Below are 22,096 nucleotides of genomic sequence, written 5' to 3' on the forward strand. Positions count from 1 at the left end.
AGCCGGATCACTTGCGGTGGATGAAGACGATGCGGGGTGTGGGCTTCTAAACCCTGTTGACCTTCATGTAGGTGCCGTCGCTGAGCTTCTCCCAGCGGAAGGTCGCCGTGTGGAGGATGATCTTGGGTTTCTTGAGCACATCGGCCTTCTGGTAGATGCCGTCGCTGATCTTGTTCCAGCGGAAGGTCTCTCCGTGGAGAACAATCTTGGGGTTGACGAGGAACTTGACGTCCTCGGAAGGGGGGGTGCACGGTGTCACCTGGGCAATGTCGCCGGTGCCGGGGGTGGTTGTGGCCGTGGTCTCATCCTCCAGCTTGGTGGTTGACAGCTCGTCGTCAGAGTCAGACACATCGGAGCTGGGAGGTGTGAATGGGAGGGCCCACTCCTCAAGGGCCTCAAGGTACCGAGAGCGGCGCTCGGCAAGAGTACGCTGGGCCTTGGTGGTTGACAGCTCGGAGTCAGAGACGTCGGAGCTGGGAGGGGTAGTTGTGAGGGTCTCGACGGCCTTACGGGCCTCAAGGTATCGAGAGCGGCGCTTGGCAATTTTGTGCTCGAGCTTGCTGGTATTCTGGGCCTTGGTAACGCGCTGGGGATTGGTGGCGCGCAGGGTCTTGTTGTCTATTGCGTTGTTGGCATGGATTGACTTTGAAACGGGATGTGGTTCCTGGTTCCTGAGCGTACCTTGTTTTTTGGAGCCCGACTTCGTGACGATGATCTTGGGGGTTTTACGGGCAACGGTCTCGTTGCTCAGATTGGCAGGGCTGTCACCCAAGTCGAGGTCCATGGGGTCATTGACAGCGGCCATGTTAGCTGAGGTGGTTGCAGTGTCCATCATGATATGTGTGGTTGTTTGGAGCGGTTGGGTGTGTAGTTGTGATGTTGTAGACTTGGTTGGGTATGCAGTGTAGTTGTGTGTTTCAAAAGGAGATGGTTGTCTGTTCCTGAACTGTGCCTGCGGATGTATCCAATTGGGTTTTTGTGAGGGATAGAAAAGATGAATTGACTCCTCGGTTCCTGGATTGATCGTGCTATTAAATAGGTATGTTCCTGATTGGAAAATTGTTATGCTTGCGCTTCGGAGATTCCTCTGGCATCAAGGTGGTGTTGAGAACCTATAGATGTCCTTCAAAAGGGTGCATATAACCAGCGATTGACCAAACTCAGTTCGACTGATTCACCGAAATATGTGTCACCTGGTAACTGGACTTTTCAACTTGTGAGTAGAATTCAGACGAGAGGCAGTTGATGTAAAGGTATTGGACTGAATGTGAATGGATGGGAAAGGTGAGATGGACAAGAGGTGGAAGGGCGCAACCTCGGTCGTCCGCTCTGCGACATTCACCGGTACTGTCCCAATCGCGACCTCCCGCACCCAAACAAAGACTTTGTGATTGATCACCGCACCTTTGACCCTACACAAGGTGCTTGTCTCCAGTGATATTTTGGTATTATTACTGCAGCCTACACCTCTTTGAGTCTCAGACGAGGATTCCATTCAAGTTTCTACACAAATTGGCCGTTGAAACAAAGGAGCCGAAACCAAACGTCCTTCCTCAGGCTTCGATGGTCGCCTTTCTTCGTAGGTTTTCTACCACGGAGAAAGGTAGCGTGGCTATGTAGTTCCTCGAGTCACATAGTCGTGTTGTGTTTGGCGGCCTTGACCCAAATCCAAGTTGACTCTTAGCATTGAAGTTGAAAGACCGAGTAGTATAACGCGGATCTGGACGGTGTAATATGTTTTCAAAACACAAAGTTTCAAAGACCATGGCAGCCGGTTTTACACAAGTTCAATTGTTGCGTTTCATTTACATTTCCATGGGCGGTTCTCCCCTCACTGCGCGGCTGTAGATATGTCCCAGGAACTTCTACCTGTAACCCACGACTCCAATAGTCAACATGTTTCCGAATGATAATCAACAAGAGCTCATAGAACACAACACAGAAATGGATCTATGTCGATAGAATGTAGGACATTCGGTTGGCCGACGCATCGACTGGCGTGACCAACTCCCACTGAAGTTGCCAGACTCGACTGCATGACAGCTAAAGGCTTGGATTCACCAAGTCCAATTTAATTCAACAAGACACCGCCGGCGTGATTCACAATTAACAAATGGGACATTGCTGAATGTGACCAACCAGAGCCAGCCCCGGGTACGTCTTCAACTGACCTGTCAAACCATCGAGTCGGCACGTTCTGCAGACCCGAGGCAGGGCCGAGCTCGGGATTCGTCGCTGAATGCCAAGATATCCCTTTCTGGCAGGTTCGTCTATATCGTGTTTGAGGGATGCACATGGCAATGGAGCTACCCCTCATCGGCAGAATGCGGATGGATCGACGCTGGTATTGCGTCTAGGTGCATAGCTTCACAAGCAAGCTGGGGTACCATCCATTGGAGCTTGCCATTTCCCCCGGAGTCCAACAGGTAATCTTGCGGTGCCATGTTTGAACCTTGCGTTCTGGGCATGAAGCTTTGTCAAACTTGTCCCCAGCAAAGTGTTTTCCCCGCTTGAGATTGATTCATTTCTATTCATGTGAGAGAGGGGGAGCTCGAGACGCACGAAGGGTCGTACGAGAACAAACGAAGGTTCTTCGGCATGTGGTATCCGAGGAGGGGGAGGGTAGGAGTGGAAGCTGAGAGGAACTCGGTTCGAAGATTGGACAGTAACCTTCTTCTTGTCAACGGAGGCAGCGCGGGATTGGAGAGTTGCAGATCCGGCGGGTCGGGTCGAGGATTCTTCGGACGAGGATTGCTCGGGGTTGGGGTTGCGAAACATTGAGAGACGCGCACTCTTGCGCAGCGAGGTGCGTGTGGTGTGTGGACAGAAGAAACTTTGGGTGTACAGGAGCTTTACAGAAACTGTACAGTAGCACAAGGGGAGCTGCGGTTCGTGCAGTTGTACCTGGCATTGACCAATAAGTATCGGTGACTCACTGCAGAATTGCTGCATTGAGCGGTCTTGTTGGGAACATGTCAACCATGTGACTCGGGGAGACCAAAACCTTCATGCTTTGGAGACGTCGGTCGTCATTGGACGTTGACATGAAGTTACCCTGACGCTGCGTGGGCGCATCGCGAATAGTGATTGATGATGACCTTGGCCAGGTTCCATGTTTCTTGTGGACTGCTACGTTAGTCGAGCTTGTGGTGTTCAAGCCCGGTTGGAACCATGGCAATACACTAATTAATCGTGGTGTGCACGTTGAGTCTAATGACTCGTTGACGCAAAACCGCCATGTCTCGAACGCTGGGCTACGTCGGATCGGATGGGGACAGAGTTGGAAGGCCCCCGTGTTGAGTGGGAGGACGAGGGACGTGGAGAGAGCGGTTGACGTAGTGGATTCCACCAGTTACGTAGCAGCGGGACGGCTGCTCCACAGCAGATGAACGGCGGGGGAGGATTGTCGCTTATTGCACGCCGGCTTCCATCTTGCGCCGTGCGTGGGGGAAACGGCGGAGTTGTAAGTTGGCAACGTCTCTGAATCATGGCGCGGGCATCTTGGTATGGTACGTCAAGCTGCGGTTCGCAGGGCCTCCCAAGTAAGCACGAGGTTGCAATCGTTAGTGTCGGTACTGATACTTCCATCAGATAGCGGCCCGCAGACAGATCGCTGCAGAGACCAGACTCGCAAGTTGGGGTATCTAATCAACTCACGTCGCACGCCCTTACGCAGTTACAAGCTGCTGCTCAGCCATACCGCTAGAGGTGGTTGTGTCCGTGTAAAGCCGGACAAGTACGGGGGAAAGAGGCACAGCAGAACGTAAGCGCTTGTTCCCGGACTGGCGTGCATCCGTTGAATCTGCAAGTGCTGAGTTGCTTTGCTACATTCGTTGGGCCTGCGCTCTTCGTGTATCCTGATCTAACCTGAACCTCGTCTCCTTGGGGCAAGAGAGTTAGTCAGCTTGAGAATCCTTTTCTTACCTCAGCTGCAGGCCGTGATATGGCGAAGCCGGTCAATTGGTAAACCTGTAAAAAGGATTGTGTGGTATTACAGGCATGCCGGCCGGCCGAGTAAGAACATGAACCCCGGATCTTGAAAGTTGATAGGGTAGACTATGTAGCCAATATCGCAGGGGCGCGCTTTCTTTCAAAAGCAAGCTCGTTACCCCGAGCAAGGGGGGCAAAATCAGACCGAATTTGGACACGCGAGAACCAAGAGCGGGAACACGGCCAATGGTGTCTGATAGTCGCAGAGCTGAGCGCAGTTGCAGCTCGTACTCGCCTGGATGTTGCTGGCTGATGTCGATTTTTGCATTGATGGAGGCAGTTAAAACAGGGGTCAAGTACAATTGGCGAGGGCCGTTCCGAGACATTCCAGATCCTGACAATGATTTGCGGCGTATTCTTAGCCAGAACCCAGCAGATGGACTTGGTATTTCAGGTCGAGCAGGTAGCTGCGGACAAGACTTGGGGGCGAACGGGTGGGCAAGCCGGTGCAGAGATTGCAGAACCGCCTCTTGGCTCGGCAAAGGCAATCATTTGCTGCAGGCGAGTGTGAGAAAAGCAACGGCATGAAGTGTCTCGATTTCCAGAGACGTAAGGAATCCTGTTGGTGGCAGCCAATGCCTCGTTCCAAGTTGATGTTGGTTTCTCATTTTGGTTGTCGGCTTGACTCATCCACCTTGTCAACCGAATCGACCGCCAACCCACCCCCGCGGTTTTCGCCCATGTCGACGGACGGATACCCTAGGAAAGGAATGTCCCGCTGGCGGGGTCGGTATCCCGAGAGGATCCTATCAATCGGCGGTTTCGGAGGGGAGCCGTAGCATGGCCCCCACACGACTAGGTAACCGGAGGATATCGATGATTTCCCAAGGTCCTTTTCGATGTAGTACAAGCTGCATGGAAAGCAATGACGAAGACTCTTTCAGCTCGGGGCTGTACGTAAAATATTGGCCAGTCGGTTGCGGCTTAAAGCTCGCTCAAACAGGGCTGCGGTGGTAATTCATTGCTTCGACGGCGAGTTCGGTCCGTTCTAGAAAGTCATCTGGAACATTGGGACTCTGAAATGAAGTAAGCCTAGCCGGACTGGGACGCGGCAGAAGACCAGACCTGGGACATTTCGACTGACTGACTTAGCTTGGGACACGAGATACTTTGGCTTGGCGAAGGCACCGGTTGCGAGAGGTCGAAAAAGGAGGCAGGAGGCACTTTGACGGGTTAGGGGTACCTGGGTACGCGACCATGTGTCATGGCTGCTTGGGTGGGCATGAGCTACTACCGCGTTATGCTCGCGAAGAGGAGACGAAAGGCGGGGGACGCAACGGGAGAGGAGAGGAGGGAAGTAGAGGAACAAACGGGGCGAGTCTGGTTGATGCGGGTTGACGCGGGATGAGAGGAGGGAACGGGCAGAGAAAATCAATTATGGGTGGCAACAATTGCAATTAGCAACATGGATCTATTGCTTCTCCGACTGCTATCAGGGACGGGAACGGGATGCAGTTATCAAAATGGAAGCTGCGTATTGATAACCACCTGAAAGTCGGGTAAAGGTAGGTGTACCTGGGGAAAAGGCCAGAGCAGCCCAGACCTGACCATCGACTTGCCGTTGATTTGTGGAATGCAGTCCGGGCAGGCTGTTGAGGCTGTTGAGATGGAAGGAGCATTGAAAGGCACAGGCAGGCAGGTACTCTCCTTCCCCCCCTTCCCGTCTTGCCGTCAACCTCGGAGTGCTGAGCAAGGCATGCCGGGCTGACGGCACTGGACAGGGCTAAAGGCATCTGGCGCACAGGGCGGCTCCGCTGTTGCAGTGTGCTGGAAGTGGAAGGAAAGGCAACCCAATTGTGGAGTTCCATATCTTTGGCCGCCGGCCGCTCTTTCCATGTCGATTCAGGCTTTTTTTTGGTTGGACTCGCACATGGCATCGTCAACCTGAGGCTTGGTCCCCTTGGGTTCGAATTGGACGCCTGGATACCTACCTTGCCTTCTATTGCCTTAACAGGCACGCGGGTAGTGATATCCCCTGGCTACTTTCCTTCTTAAAACCTCTCCATTCGCCCCAGCACCACCTGCACCAGGCACCGACCTGACGGCAGGAGCCATCTCATATCGCCGCCAGGCATCAGATTTTGCCGTCCGTCAGACACTTACATCCAACCATCCTCGAGCTGCAAACCCGACTCTTTCAGGTCCCCAGCCAACCTAACAACATCGGGTCCCCTCCGTACGAACCACGAACCCTCCTCCGCCCGCGGTGCCACTTCACGATCCGCCCACCGGGGCAGCTGCACTCTCACTGGACGGTCGCATCCCAGACTCCCTGGCATATTCGGGCCTTGGGCCAAGTCCATTGCCTTCCCTCGCGTTGCGCTGTCGCCTTCGCCCCACTCCCACACGACAGCCAGCTCTACCTTACCTGACCTTACCGTCTTGCGGAACACAGTCACCAGTCCACCACCACATCAGTGACTCCAGTATTCTATTCAGCACCTCACACTCCGCCTCTCCCATTCGCCTGCACCTTGCCAAGGCATCTGGGCTCTGTCAAAATACCAGCGCTCCGTCTCAAAGTACCTACACCGCAAGCCACCCAGCACTGCTGTCCCTAGCACCGGCCAGCCAGTCCGGAGCAGCCAACACGCAACAGCGCAAGACAAGAGACTGAGGTGAGGTGGCTACGACAGGCCTCACCTGGACTCACTCGCGATTTCCCCTCTTCCCTCCACCCACCTGCATCCACTCCCACGCACACACCACCCACGACAGGGACGCACACAGTCAACACCCTCCTCACCGTCGTCAGGCAGTGGGCGGTCGCCGACTTCCACTCCATCCCACTTCCTGACTTCTCACCCCTCCTGGCTGTTCGGGAAGGAAAAAAAAAAGTCTCCAATTCCAACTCCAAAAAATCACAACACCCACGCACCACGCACCACCGCCGAACTGTCGCCTTCCTTCTCACTCTCAACCACCGAACACCATCTCTGCTCCCGCCGCCGATTTGCGCGACAGTCATCCACCCACACACGACTGCCGCGCAACTTCTTCGTCGACCAATCGATCCGACAACGCTGCGATATCTTGGCCTGTTTTGACGCCCACCACGGATCTGGGCCTCTGCCTCGACTAGGCCTTCCTTCTACGCTTTCACCACCATCACAGGATTCCCCGACAGCCAGCAGCAGCAGACTAGCAGCCCACCATGTCTGGCTCCGAGGGCGCACATGCAAACACGAGCACCGGTGGCTTCGACTTGTTGAAGCGGGCGACCCAGGCAATGATGATGTCAGGCCCAACCCCCAAGTGAGTGCACTCTTCCATTCCGTTCTTACTTTCCGCCTTGCCTTGCCTTGCTTTCCCTATACACCGATCGATGCGGATTTCGACAACTCTGTCGCACCCGCGCTCTGCTTTTCGCATCTGCCACGGGCTTTGTCCTTCAGTGTCCTCGGCCCTCCTTGCTGCGGCCGCATTGCACAGCATTTCTCGTCTTCCCACAAAAAAGAATACCCTTTCAGCCTTCTGTTCTGAAAAGCATCACCCACCAGCCCAGTGGTCTTGCCTGCCTTTGAAGCTGGCTTAATCAATCCTAGGATGCTAGTTTGCCTCCTTCAGACCAGTCTGAGTCTGAGTTGTGACGCTCTTCGTCCGCCATTCGCTTGATATCGGCCATGCTCTTCGTTTCCTAATTGGTTCCCCTCCCCTGCCCCGTTTGTGTAACTGCTCTCCAGCTGGGGAAGTGGCATCCAACAAGGGTTTCTTCATAGTGGCAGGCAGACGTCTTCGTCTCTGCAATTCTTCATTATCTGGCCCTCCGCAGTGTGCGTCATGAGGGCTTCTTTCGCAAGCTCTCTCTTATGACAGCGCGGCTGCGGTGCCTGGTCTGAAGCCGGAGTCGGTCTTGGGCCTGGAACTGGACCCTTGATAATAAGCCTCCCATCTCAAAGGCTGTCCCCTCCTTGCGGCTTGTCTTCGCGGCACACACATGCTACCCAAAAGCGTGGCGATGGAGGGGTGACTGGCGAACGAGGAGCTTTTTGGGACACGCACCACCCACTGCTACCTCCATTGCTTGTTCCCGCACCTGGAGCTTGGGAAGGACTGGAGTTCCCCATTCTGGCTAGTGCCGGTGGCATCAGACTGCCGTCAACGGCCCTTTCAGCCTACCGCAGACGATCCCGGACAATCGTCCGAGGCTGCAAGCAAATCTGCGAGACCAGCAGGCGCATTCACGTCTTTGCTCAAGTCTGGTTTTGCATTTGCGTCTCTGTTGTTGGTTGTTCCTACCGCCACGGCTCCTCGTCAAGCTAAGGTACCTTGGCTATGGCATCTAGTCTAAGCCCGTCTTCTGTTCTGGTTTGCCTCTTCATAGCCCTCCCCCGCGCCCGTTCTGATTGATGGCGCCGGACAATCCTACCTGACGGCTTTGGGGGCGTCGTAGTCTGCAGCTGGCTTTCCTGTGAGGGCCATGTCGCGTGTGATATACGACGCTTCCAGGTCCCCCTCACGACCAAATACAGCCTCTTGCACATGCAAATCACCGCATTACCCCTCGTCCCAACCCTTCCCCTGCTTACTTACATGCCATGCCTACCACTTACCTCACCAACCTTTAACTGCCCTGCAGTGCGGTGCGGTGGTGCGGCGGTACCTTTACCCCATGCCGCCACGCCCACCTGAACCTTTGGTTCGGCCGCCAGTGCGGCAACAGGACTAAGAATTGCAAATAGAGGAGCCGAGACGGGGCCACTTGTGCAAGAGCCAGTGCCAGTACCAGTGCTGCAAGAGGCTTATCATAGTTGAGGCCTGACTCGCCCAATGCCCAGCGGCAGCGGCAACGGCAGTAGCGACATTGGTCTCAGTGGCAGCTTTGTAGTGGTACCAATTTGCCTTCGTTCACCAGTCAGCATCCGGCTCCTTCTATCCTCCAACCTCTCTGCCCCTCTACTTCCCCCTCATCCATCTTTACCCCCCTCTCCCCCCCTCCATGTCCGCGACCGCCCAGCACATTGCCCCGCCATCGTCCTCACCAAGACCCCCGGAGCAAGGCCTTGACTAGTGATCAAAGACGCTCAAGTCAACGCGACACGGGGCGTTCTCGGAACGAAAGTCCACATTGCCTATTTTCCTATTCGACAACTCTCGTTTGGTCCTTTGCATCATCCCCCTCAAATCGCACTACCCGGGTAGCTATTGCGACGGCATCCTTGCGGCCACCCGCGCCGAAAAGGTCGAAAAAATTTCCCCGTCCTTTTCCGTCATAAGCAATACATGTCCAAAAACCTCTCTTATTCTCCGCTTCGTTACCATTACTTCCGAGTACCTGTCTCCAACACTGCACTTGTCCCTACCAGACCGGACATGGGCTTGGCAGCCGTCATGAGCTAGCTCCGTCCTTCAAATTCGCCTCCGCTTTTCGCTCCGTTACCCAGCGCGCTCGTCTCTTCTCTGTTGTGTTATATCCGCAACGCAGATTGCATGCTTTTGCGCTCATACCAACGCCAACGATGATGAACCTCACTGTTGACCACCGAAACAGGGCTGCCGCTCCGGCTGACGATGATGGAGCGGATCAAATCGGCTTTGACACGCCCCGCTCCGGTGTGGCGACTCCTCAGCCCGACCTCCATGACAAACGCCTGCCGGGCATCATGAGCTACTTCGGCCAGGTTCGTACAGATTCTATTCACAATTCTGTATCTGCCCCTGTCGCGTCGGATTCTATGCGAGGGCAGTCTCTTTCCGGTCCCTCAACCGAACAAGTCGAGAAGGAAGGGACGGCCTCTCAGGTCAGCTCAGTGGTTGCTGTGCCCTGTGGCGATTCTGAACAAATATCCCCGTCATCGTCACTCCCCCGTCCCGCGCCGCGAGCTCCGTCACAACACACTGCATCCAAGGCACAGGCATTGCCGGGAACTCATCAGTACCCGACTCCGCCGATATCACGAAGGTCGTCCATGGGACGTCCCACGAGAAGTCTGTCATTGTGGTACGGGGACGGACGGTCCGCTGCATCCTCATCTGCGCGACCGTTGCTCCAAAAACACCCATCGGACTTCTCATCGACCAAGTGCCGCAGTCTCACCCTCATGTCGCAACCCTCAAGCATGGTCACTACATCAGTAGTGCATGCTCATCACATATCCAATCCCAGTCTCCCCAAACCCAACATAACACCAATGTCTCCCACACATTCCCAGATCGGTTCAGCGCAGGAAATCTCTTTCCTTGACAACTCTTCCTCACTTGATCAGCTCAAGAAGCTAACACAAGTCGCGGGTATAAAGAGCGGACCACCAACCCCCACTCGAGCCCTTTCAGCTGCTCAGCCTTCTGAGGAGCGGTCGAGCTCTAAAAGAAGCAGTAATGAGACGGTTCCTCCTAGTGGTACACAAACGCCCAGAGGTTCAACCGGTGCTCAAGTGCCTGCAGCGAAGGGAAAGCTCACGATCAAGATTATTGAGGCGAAGGGCTTGAGGCGTGCCAGAGACCCCTACGTGGTCGCTGTCTTCCAGAGAAGCGAGCTCATCTCAGGAGGTCCGCGTTCTGTTGAGGAGGAAGAGGAGCATGTGAACCTGCCGCCGCCGTCCATGGGAGGTATTCCGATCCAGAGGCAAGGAAGCGACTCTGGACGGCCGGCGATGTCCATCCCCATGCGTAGCCGACAAAGCAGCAACACCAGCATTTCCGATTACAACACGTTCCGCAACAAGTCTAAGCTTTTCTTCACTAGCCCCAAGTGGGACGCCGAAGCAGAGTTGTAAGTTGGCATCACAATCTTTCCATGATCCCAGGACTAACCCAAGCTAGTGACGTTGTCGACTCCAACATGCTGGTGGATATTTCGGTCTATGATCACAGCGCGAATGGCGAGGAATTCCTTGGTCATGTCGACTTCCAGGCGAACAGGGACTCTAATAACCCGGTTCGTGGGTGGTACGCGCTCAAGGGACACGCCGACACGATGGCCGAGAACGCTCCGACGGGTGAAATCCATGTTGAAGCCATCTACCACCGCACGGAGAGGAAGCATTTCGGACCTGAGGACTTCCAGATTCTCAAGCTCATCGGAAAGGGAACGTTTGGGCAGGTCTACCAAGTCCGCAAGAAGGATACCGAACGGATCTACGCCATGAAGGTCCTGTCCAAGAAGGTTATCGTCCAGAAGAAAGAAGTGGCCCATACCGTCGGCGAACGTAACATTTTGGTCCGGACGGCCATGTCAGACTCACCCTTCATCGTAGGTCTGAAGTTCTCCTTCCAAACACCATCGGATCTCTACCTGGTGACCGACTACATGTCCGGAGGAGAGCTGTTCTGGCACTTGCAAAAGGAGGGCAGGTTCGATGAGCGAAGAGCCAAGTTCTATATCGCAGAGCTTATCTTGGCCATCCAGCACTTGCACAACAACGACATTGTCTACCGAGACTTGAAGCCGGAGAACATTCTCTTGGACGCCAATGGCCACATTGCCCTCTGCGATTTCGGCCTGTCCAAGGCGAATCTGACCAAGAACGACACCACCAACACGTTTTGCGGCACGACGGAATACCTCGCCCCTGAAGTGCTCCTCGACGAGTCAGGATACACCAAGATGGTCGACTTTTGGTCTCTGGGTGTTCTTGTTTTCGAGATGTGCTGTGGATGGAGCCCCTTCTACGCGGAGGACACCCAGCAGATGTATAAGAACATCGCATTCGGCAAGGTCCGCTTCCCAAGGGACACTCTGTCGCAGGAGGGTCGCAACTTCGTCAAGGGGCTGCTCAACAGAAACCCCAAGCACCGCCTGGGTGCCACGGATGATGCTGAAGAGCTGAAGCGCCACCCATTCTTTGGCGACATTGACTGGGAGCTCCTGGCTAAGAAGCTCATCACCCCGCCATTCAAGCCCAAATTGACCTCTGCTACCGACGTGTCCTACTTCGACCCTGAGTTCACCAATGCACTGGACAACAACGGCTCTCTGAATGAGCGGGCAGCAGCCCTTTCAAGGGGCTTTGCCACATCCACGCCCCTTTCGCCATCTGTGCAGGCCAACTTCCAGGGCTTCACCTTTGTTGACGAGAGCGCCCTTGACGATCATATGCGAGATAAGAACCGATACGATGACGAAGAGATGCGCGACTCGCACCACCAGGATGACGACTGGGACGACCTGGAAGACATGAACCAAAGAGGCAACCGGATGAGTGGCATTGTCCGGACAACCACCAACGACGAGCAAATGGTTGGAGGTGGCCACTTTGACGTCTAAGGGTGTTGTTGCTTTGGTCAGCCGTTCCATCTTTTTGGTTCTATTTCGAGGACGAGAAAAAGTTCATCACACAGCCTGTTTCCTTTGCAAACAAATGCGCGCGCGGGGGCACACACACACATACGGTCGTCATCACGAAGTCAAAAACGAACATTCATGGATTCAGTGCATAAGGGCGGTCAACTTTGCATGTGATAATTAAGGGTGTATTCGGTACATGGCGTTTTGGGCAGAGCGATGAATATTGGCGGGGGAGGGAGAACCTGGATCGGCCTTGAGAATGCTGTTTTCCAAGCTGATTGAAGCGCCTATACACACTATGCTTCTTGAGACTCTGGATACCTGGGGCAGTTTTTCAAACATTGGTGAACTATTTTCTTCATTGGCAATGTTTCTGAATCGCCCTTCCATTCCATGACGTCTTGCTCTTTCATGCATGTATGTTTTGAGGTTCATTCCAGAGCTCCCCCCGAGGAGATTCAACGAAAATACACAACGAGGCGATTTCTCTTGCGGCAGTCGGGGGGTTTGATGGAGGAGGAAGTGGGCGAAAGAAATTTGGGAGCCAAACCTACATGGCTCTGCTGCGTATTCCACCTGGGAAGTCTGCGTTTCTTTGCTGCTTTGACTCCGAGAAGACTTGAGAGAGATGTGCAACAGACACAATCTCAAAAACGAAACAGAGGAAGAGAAAGAGAAAAGAGAGACTGGGAAACGGGGAAGGAGGGAATACGAAAGCGCCGTCTGTCTGTAATGAACTTAATTAGCTTAGGAGACAGAAACCGTTCCCTATGACCATCTCTGCCTGTGTAAAAGACTGAGAGGGCGAGGGCCCTGTGTAGAGGATGATGTGTCTCTGTATGCTGCGGCTGCTAGAGTGCGGAAGAGCGAGACAACGATGTTAATGTGAATTAATTGATCCCGGACTGGCTGCTACTTTTATCTCCCAGACAGGAGTTGAGGCCTTCTCCCTTTTCTAAGAATGCTTTGCGAGACGACGTCAGACTCTACCTAGTGCAGGAACTCGGGAGATGATTCAGATTAACAACGCATTGAAGTAAACAAGTTGATTGTGGATCCGTAGCGATAGATAGCGTTGGCTGTGTTTGTTGTCTCCGTTGCTAGATGGGTGTGTTTGCATTGACGGAACACTTCAGAATGACTCTGCGCAAGATGACGAGTGATTATGCACACATTCGAGGGTTGTCGTATGCCTCCGATGCTTGGGCTTGTTCCGCGGTGGTCGAGTTGTCGGTGTTTGTGGGTGTCGACTGTCTTGTCTACGATGTTCCGGAAGATTCCGGGTCCACATGCCCTCCGGTGTGTTTTGATGTCTGGGTGAAGTGCTCAAGACGCAATTCGAGGCAGTCTTGAGGCAGACAGTCAACTCCAACGATGCAAAGATATCGGGAGCAAAAACTTGGGCAGATAGCACGGAAGGAAACTTGCGCCATGTATGACGTGGACAGAAGCAAATGAGTGTATGCTGATAGCATTTCCTAGCCAGCGAGGTTCAGTTGGACAATATACACGGGATTACCACCTCCCAGCACGCCTACCCTTCGTTTTCCCCTTCCTCTCCTCTTCGTTTCCTAACGTTGTCTCACTCCTCTCTTTCTCTCGTTTCAAAACATAGCAACGCTCTCCCCGTTCCATCGGTCCGTCGGCAAGCGGCAGGTGAAAGACAATCCAAGCCTTCTTCGAGTCGCAGAGAAAAGCACTTTTTCTTGTTCATCGGGGGAGGATAGATAAAAAGAAGACGAGGAAAGTCTTTCGGGTCGGTTGACGTATAAATTTTATCGTTGGGGTGTGGACGTAAAAAAAGTTTGATGGTCCCCTTTTATATCGGATCGAGGGTTGGTTTTATTCGTTTAAACGACAACATCTAGTGGTGAGGCTCCTCCTCGTCCTCCTCGATCATGAGCCAGTCGTGCTGGACGGGCTGGCCGCCAGCGGCGACGGCGGCGTCCTGGCCCTCAACCTCGACGGCCATGCTCTCGTACTCCTTCAGGCTGGCGGCGAGGTCGGTCTCCTCGGGGGACTTGGGGGTCTGGGGAACGGAGAACGTCTGGACCTGGCCCTGGGCGTCGGAGTCCTTGACGGCGGCAGGCTTGTAGGCCTTGAGCTCCTTGAGGTAGAGCTCCTGGACGAAATCGGCTGTATCGGGGTTAGCGAGGCGTGATCGACGACGGCAAAGGCGGGGTGCAAGTGTGGTTGAAGAGGGCGACGACGGGGAGGTCGGCAATGAGTGATATTGTGAAATGAAGGCATCGTCCTTCGGTATTGGATTTGATGTGGGACAGTGACAGGTTTCGATATTGTTGGTTGATAGTCGATGACCGATATCGTCACTCGCGGACCACTCAGCTTCGGAGCTTTGGTCTCCCTTGGCCGCATCGGCAATCCGACCAGAACCGGAACGAACCATCGTCCCGCATCTCCCCGGGGCAGTTGCGACAAGGCGAAGGACAGGAAAAATCGGAAAAGGGATTTACGAACCTCTCCGCGAGACCGTGGGGGCAATGAATCCCCTCATCTGGACGGCGCTGGGCCTCGCCAGCCGAGTGACAGCCGAAACGGCGCGCTGGTCATGCTCGTCAGTTTTTTCTCTTCCCACTTCCTTCCGACCGCGCGACCGCGACAACACCACCCCTCCTTGGGGCGACAGCAAAACAACATCATCAACGAGGGACAGAGGCAAAGACTCACGGTAGCTCTGGACAATTGGACGAGCATCTTGAATGTGGGTGTGGCTGGCTCAATTGGGGGAGGAGAACGACACCGGGGGGCGGATGGGGGGTGAGGACGGCAGAGGTGGTTGAGGGTTTTGTACGGACGGGACGTAAAAAGCTGGAGAGTGAACGAGCCAGCGGCCAGCCGGTTGGACGACGCAGTGATCACCGCTGTGGTTGGGCTTTGTGGGTGCCTCAGGCCGCTTTTTTCGCTGTCTTTCTTTCCCGCCCGCTCGGTGGAAGGAGCACCTCTCTCTCCGCCTGCACTGGCGGCTCGGGGAAACGAGGAGCAAGAATGGTGGGCGGTGGACTGCTATCACGTGATGCAATTCCCACCGCCAATTCATGCAGAAAGCTGCTTTACTTGCAGCAGCTGCTGGGTTCTAGATCCCGTGGGACAGCAAGTGCTTGACGGCGTACTTTCTTTGGCCGGGCAGCTTCTTCCCACGCTGGCAAACGGTTTCGTCAGTCCACCGACATCATACCCTCCGTGGCTGCCCCCCGCGACACCAACGTTTGGGTCCATCTCCCCGGCCTAAGCTCCTTGCGATCCGACTAGTGTGCCGAGACCTTCTTCATCGTCTTCTCACTTACATCATGACCTCACACCTCACAGACGCTGGCTTTTGTCGTCATCATCCCACCTTCTTCATCTGATTTCCCATGTCAACCGATCTTGGCGCTTCACCTGCGCCTTCTACGCTTGTTTGCTTGCATTCAGTCACGCATTGGTGGTCGGTGTCTAGTGAAGTGTAGTGACAGATCAAGTGATCATGAATTCATAGCCTCCCCCGTCATCATCGGGGGACTGGCTCGCTACCTAACGCCTTCAAACTCCAAGCTACACATCAAACCCAGAAACCGCAAGCTGCGTTAGTTGTGGTTTAGGCCTCAATAGGTATTATCTAAAGAGATACAAGTGTATCTCGATACAGCCATACCCCAAATAACAACATATTGTAATAAGAGTGTAATCACTGTGTCCGTCCTTGTTTCTCTGTTGTATGCGGGTTCCGGTCAACGTCGCCCGGTCTCTATTTCTTTTGGCGGTAGGGGATGCGCTGCTGCGACTCGGACGACTCGTGGCTGTGCTCCTGCTTCATGCGAGGAGTCCTGCGCATCTCGCCCAAGACTCCGGCGCCGAGCCACATGACGCCCAGGATGGCAGCGGGGACCGAGTAGGCGACAACATATCGGGTGGGCGTGTTGGCGAGCTGGAGACCGAGGCCGCCGTTGATAATGCCGAGAATCATCAGAGCTCTGCCGTACCAGATGTGGACGTGGCTGATGATGCCGCGGCCCTGGAACTTCTTGTAGTACGCGTGGTGGGCGTAGCCGAGAAACGGCTGGATCGCAAGTAGGGCTGTGACGGCAGTACCAAGGAGGGTGTGGGTGTTGTTGAACAACTACGAGAGCATCACGTATCAGCTTACGGTTCTGGGCTTGGATGGATAGAGTGGCCCGACAAGGAGCATCGGGAAGGGAGACCGTCCGCGGGATGGGAAGGGACGCGGTCTCCCGAGTTTTACAAAAGAGAAAGCAACTCACATAGTCGTTGTCGCGAGCATAGGCATAACCAGTGCCGAAGCCAACCCACATCAGGGCGAAGGCGACGGACTGCCAGACAGCGTGTGCCATCCACTTGCCAACCAGAGGCATGAGCATGGCGCCGAGAGGGTACAAGGCAACAAAGACGATCGACATTATAACGCCGTGAGCGAGGAGGATGGCGGACTTGCCACCACCACCGTTAAATACAACGCCGCTGCCACCACTGGTAGAGCCGCCGCCGCTGCTTCCGCTGCCACTTCCATTGCCGCCAGTCGAGGCCCCGGTGAACGGGTTGCTGTCGGACGAGACGGTCGCCGAGGTGAGGTCGAGGGTGAAGCTCGAGTGGTCGTCGTGCTGCTGGATGCTCTGGCTGTTGCTGGCCGAGTTGATGGCGCTGCCGGACTTCCAGGCTGCGATCCAGTTGGTGCTGGCCGAGTTGAGGGACATGGAGCCGCCGCTCCAGGACGCGCAGTTGGTGCAGAGGACGTTGGCGACCATCTTGCCGTTCGAGACGCCGGAGCCCCCGAGGAGGGTGAGGGCCGCGCCGTTGTCGGAGACGGTGGGCATGTTGTGGCCGCGCGCGGTACGGGGGCTGATGGTCACGTTGCCAGCGCCGTCGGTATACATGATGAACATGTTGGAGTTGGACATGGTCGAGCCGGTGCCGAGGGCGACCCACTGGTAGCTGGTCGGGGCGGACATCTGGAAATACAGGTTGCCGGAGCCAGAGCTGGCGGCGGCCTGGGGGACCGCGACCTTGAAGCAGACGTCGTTGGGGCACGCCTGGACAGGGTCGGCAGACGCCGTCGCCGCATCTGAAGTTGTTAGTTGCCGAGGAGGGAACCAAGCGGTAGGGGAGCTTACAGAGAGCCGCAGCCAGGGCGGAGGCAGTGAAGGCCTTCATGATGATTGTGTCTTGCTCGTCTGGGTGGTTCACGAGATGACTGAATGCAGTGTTAGTCGTGGGCAGCTCGAGATGGTCTATGAGGACTAGGTGCTAGATATATCAGAGAGAGCAGGCCGGAATGTAACATACGTCTTTGTGCGTTGATATGCAGGGAGGCTCCGGACTAGTCGTTGGAGTAACACGGCAGCTTGAGACGGATGGTGTAGTGAAGGGGTGGGAGCTCCGGGGTTCTTATGAAGAAATGTCGGGTGAGCGCCGGCAGCCCATCTCCGTGGCACGTTGAGAGTAGGATGTGCGGTGCGGTACTAGGTTCAAAGCGTCGGGTAGCTAGCCAGCTAGCAGGAGGAGGACGCAGCGGTACGGGATACAACCGCGGTGGCTTTGCCTTTTGGGCGCGTTGTCTTGGTTTCTGCCAACCGTTTTGCCATGGGATTTTGGGTTTAATGGCACCTGCTTGTTGCTCCCCACGTCGTCATCCCAGGAATCTTGGCGCTGGGAGGAGAGGAGAGAGAGATGGGCATCGACTTCGATACACTAGCACAAAGTCATCTCTTTTCCTGTGCCCTTGGTGTCTCGCCCCGGGAGGCGGCCCCCGGTCCCTGGCTACCCTCCCAGTTCTTCTTGTCTCTCCCCCCATTCGCCTCACACTCGAATCTTGGCTTGGGGGAGTGCGGGCAGCGGGCGGGCCAACTCTCTCTGTTTCTCTGACAGTCAAGCCACGCAGGGGATGACCCCTGGAAGACCTGTAACCCACGCATAAGATAGCTGGGCTGGACTGGGCTGGGACCGCCAGGCTCTATCGGATGGGCAATTGGTGAGCGCTGAGTAGGCCGGAAGCTAGCTTTGGTAGCCGCGGACAGCTTGTACGGCAAGCTTTCAACCGTCCAGGGCAGCAGCAGTGAGCAGCAGCAGCTCTCGGAGAAGGCTAGAGATGAGCATACGTAGGCCGGCATACCTTAGTTAGACACAGCCACGAAGCCGAGAAGCTGTCATAGGCTCAGTCCGACGGTGATCTGCCCGTTTGTACACAGCGGCATACAGACAGGCAGCGTTACAATGTGCGAAAAGTGACTGGTCATGGGCATGGGGAGATAGCGACCCGCGTCGACGGACCCGGTCGGTCCAACACGTTCCCCCGGGGCCAACGAAGCCTAAAAAATGGGCGGAGAGACTAACCAGGCACGCTGGTCAGTGGACAGTGGTGGTGCCCCTGGTCGTTATTTTGGCTCCTTGCAGTGTCTTAGGTTGGATCTGGGCTGCTACCCTTTCTAGCGTGTCAGACAGAATCGGGGGAAAGGTGATTGGGCGAAGGGTTTACAAGCCCCGGATGCTAAAATGGAAGTGAGGAAGGGCCCTGGGACAAGCCGGCGCTCTGGGAATCCGCCTACGAATATCCAGGGCTTGGCCGGGCCTCACTGCTGCTGCAGCTTCATTTCCAGCCATCAATCAGCATGACGGAGGAAAACTCATCCCTCTCAGCATCATCCGAATGCTCAAATGCGATGCGCGCCGCAGAGGCAACAGTCAACAATGTGAAGAAACATGAGCAAACGAGGGGATGCCGTTTGGGGCGTGGAGGCATGGGGACGAAGGGTCCGGGGCCGGGAGCATCCCAGGGCAAGAGAGCATAGTTCTACGCAGATGGGACTAGTGGGCTCGCGGGGCTTCTACCTCTCGTTTTTCTCGACGTTCTGGGGCCTCTTTGGGACCGTGGGCAGTAACTGATTTCTGCGTTCTTAGTAGACTACTATGCAGTACGTGATGAGTGGTCTGAACTCTATTAACGAAATGAGGACAGGAACCACGGCGAGGGCGTGGTGGTAGGGCATGGTAGAGTAGGGGCCCAGAGAAGCCGAAGGGATGCTTAGTAGAGAGAAACTGGAAACGAAACGACGTGTGGTGATGGACATCGATACCCTGCATATGCGGTTGTGTACTTTGCTGAATTGGCGATGCCAATGCCAGTGCGGAAAGTGCCAATGCCAGCAAGCGAAAGTCTGGGTGAAGAAGCGAATGAAGTTGGCGGGCTGGGCATTCAGACTCAGCCTCCCGGAGGTAAAAAGGTGCCGTTGCTGGCGGTCTGGGGTCTCTGCTGCCGTAAGCCTTGGTCAGAAACATTTGTTTTGGAGATATCGGACAGCACTACACGAAGCAATGAAAGGTGGAAGAAGTAAAGCGTACGCAAGCATTCCATGATAAATGCTTGGCTTGGGGGCTTGTGGGAGTGTCTTGACGAACGAGAGGGCGAAACATGTGGAACGTGGAACATCACACTGCGAAGGTAGTGGACGGAGTACCGATCAGCAGCAGCCATTCCCGCCACTGTGATAAGCGCACTTCCGGGCCACTAACGGCAAGCTACAAGCGGCCTATTCGTACCTACCGTGCTACCTGGGTAGGGCGGCCAGTGGATGCCATCGCCATTAACGCGCTGCTGTGGGAGTCCATTGACACCGGGCAGTCACTCGCCCAGCATCACCTCACCCAGCAGGAGCGGGAACAGGAGCAGGAACACATCGCATGAGGCACAGTACTTGGAGCATGGCACACGGGCTTGCACCTGCATTGAGCTGATGATGGACACGGACGCTGCTGCCCACAAGCCGGACGGTACCACCATCAGGATCCCGGTGCTACTGCTGCTGGGCTGGTTGTCCTTCCCGCAACATCTCCCGAACTGCTGGCGCATCAAAGCAACCGCTCACACCCAAACCATCTACACCTCTCATCCCTAACATCTCCGAACCGGCAGAGCGACTGCCCAGGAATGCAGTGCAAACCAGCACGCTTCTCGTGAGGTCTCTTGCACACGGTAGACGGCGAGAGTCCATCGCGGCGCCTATCGTCCACCGCCAAGTATTACACCTCAAGGATGTTGCGCTTCCACTGCTGATGATGACGAGGCACGTTGTCGCCAAGAAGGGGCTTATCTGACGGCAGCCGCAGGCTTCGGCACTGCTTCACCATCCCCTGCGACGATGCTGCATCTCAGCCCGAATTCACCGCTTACTCTGGTCCACGGCATTGGCTGAAGAGCCTTCCCCTCAAGCCAATTCTATTTTCATTCCAAAGAGGCCTCACTCAGGACCCTCCTCGATGTGCGTCTGAGGAGGGACTTGACATGGTGCCTCGAGCGCTCCCACCACCATCACTACTGGATGACGGATACCCTGTCGTCGGTCAACACCTCGACCGCTGACCGAGGAATGCAACCATCCCAACGCCAACCCACGTGTGAATACTTGGACATCTCAGTCAATTCTTCTCTGATATCGGCCAGGACGTGCACACCACATCTGGGTAACTGCAATGTCCGTCGATCAAACCGTCCAGCAAACGACCCGGCCTCCCGTCCCGATTTGTCAAAACCGCCAACTAACACGGCACCAATGGGACAAGCGCCGATCAGCACCAACGCAGGCCGCGCAATGCTTTCCTTTGCCTCCAGCCTTCACATCATTCTTCATTCTAGACCCTGTTCCATCTTCCCACAAGGTTGCCCAGAGGCAGGAAGCTCATTGCCTCTACCGGTAGGATTCCGCCTGAGCTTCTCCCGCGCGCTCCTGACGCCATCAGAAACATGAAACCATCTTACTGCAGGTGCTCGGGACATTGGCACCACCAAATGTCTTCCTTACCATTCGTCTGACGTTGCGCAGGAACTTGCCCGTTTTCTTTGCATTCTTGGCTAATGTAATGACGCATATCGATCCGATGTGCATTCGTACGCCCACTGGGATAATCGTCTGTGTCTCTGAATAGCACTGTCTCGACCCGGGTCAAGACTCGCACAGTCCGGTCATACGGATCTTTGGCAGAAGAAGACCGATTCTAGCAAGCTGTCTAGCCCAGTCCGCCAAGGTCCAAAAGGACAAAGCTCTGTCGCGCAGATCCAGGGACGCGAATGCCGGTTGACTTTTCTCTGGGCCGTGTCAAAGCTGCAAGCCCAAGCTCTGCCGATGGGCCGTACAAGGCCTTCAGGCATCTCCCAGCAGAGCGCAAACAACACACAAAACATTAAAGCTCCAAGACACGAAGAACCCTCAACAAAATCAGTTTCTGAAAGCAGCTTTGAAATTGCGTCACTGTCAGTGGCTCAGGGTTGTTCCCCCCGCGCTGTCCTTGACGCCAAGATTTCCCCTCCAACGACCGCATGCCAGCGCCCAGAGCCACCCAGGCCTATCCTGGAGGCGTGTTGAGGGAGGGATCCAATGGTCTTCTACGCCTCTGTACACTTGGCAATCTTTCGTTCAGTTGACATACTGCGCATCATCTTCAAAACGCGCTTCATCTCGATGCTCCCGCCAAGCCCTATAGAGATGGTTCAAGACTCTGTTCTGATGGCTACTCGCTGCGAGTTTCCCTCGGGGATCGTCCCAAAATTCTAAGCCTCAAGGTTCGATACCACAGCGGGATGGCTGATGCTTGTCGTACGTCAGATGATGCCAGTTGAACGGTTAACCCCAAACACTCATAGTCACATTCGAGGCAGTCCGTAACGATTGGCAAAAGTTACCGAGGGTGCTCCCGGCCATTCACGAGAGACTCCGCCACTGTGCCAGCCGCCGTCCTGTCACGGCGCCGTCAACGAAAACCTTGATTGCTCCCGACGATCTCTCGCTCTATTCAGTTCCCCCCTTGACGGCAACCGACTCGTCGCTAGTGATCTCGATGTGTCAATCCGGCCACGGCGGCCGGAGTGGGGCCGCG

At 55.2% G+C, this 22,096-nt stretch overlaps 4 protein-coding genes across 4 annotated transcripts; 1 reads left to right on the forward strand and 3 right to left on the reverse strand.

Annotated features, from left to right (window-relative positions):
- Positions 1–46: 46 nt before the first annotated feature.
- CGCA056_v000764 (uncharacterized protein) lies at positions 47–805 on the reverse strand (the record flags this gene model as incomplete). The annotated part of the gene is made up of 2 exons (XM_037316025.1): positions 47–618; positions 682–805. The coding sequence occupies 2 exons, from the start codon at positions 803–805 to the stop codon at positions 47–49; spliced, it is 696 nt and encodes a 231-aa protein (XP_037185627.1).
- Positions 806–7,144: 6,339 nt separating this feature from the next.
- SCH9 (Serine/threonine-protein kinase SCH9) lies at positions 7,145–12,196 on the forward strand (the record flags this gene model as incomplete). The annotated part of the gene is made up of 4 exons (XM_037316026.1): positions 7,145–7,245; positions 9,482–9,611; positions 10,230–10,702; positions 10,753–12,196. The coding sequence occupies 4 exons, from the start codon at positions 7,145–7,147 to the stop codon at positions 12,194–12,196; spliced, it is 2,148 nt and encodes a 715-aa protein (XP_037185628.1).
- Positions 12,197–14,081: 1,885 nt separating this feature from the next.
- On the reverse strand, positions 14,082–14,932 carry CGCA056_v000766 (ATP synthase subunit H; the record flags this gene model as incomplete). Its single annotated transcript, XM_037316027.1, has 3 exons — positions 14,082–14,353; positions 14,696–14,780; positions 14,906–14,932. 3 exons carry the CDS (start codon positions 14,930–14,932, stop codon positions 14,082–14,084), a joined length of 384 nt encoding a protein of 127 aa, XP_037185625.1.
- Positions 14,933–15,962: 1,030 nt separating this feature from the next.
- CDH-1-5 (Cellobiose dehydrogenase) lies at positions 15,963–17,383 on the reverse strand (the record flags this gene model as incomplete). Its single annotated transcript, XM_037316028.1, has 3 exons — positions 15,963–16,334; positions 16,477–17,294; positions 17,344–17,383. 3 exons carry the CDS (start codon positions 17,381–17,383, stop codon positions 15,963–15,965), a joined length of 1,230 nt encoding a protein of 409 aa, XP_037185626.1.
- Between the last annotated feature and the right edge of the window lie 4,713 nt (positions 17,384–22,096).

Source organism: Colletotrichum aenigma (assembly GCF_013390185.1).
Source record: "Colletotrichum aenigma strain Cg56 chromosome Unknown KSG_Cg56_contig01, whole genome shotgun sequence".
NCBI classification, from domain to species: domain Eukaryota; kingdom Fungi; phylum Ascomycota; class Sordariomycetes; order Glomerellales; family Glomerellaceae; genus Colletotrichum; species Colletotrichum aenigma.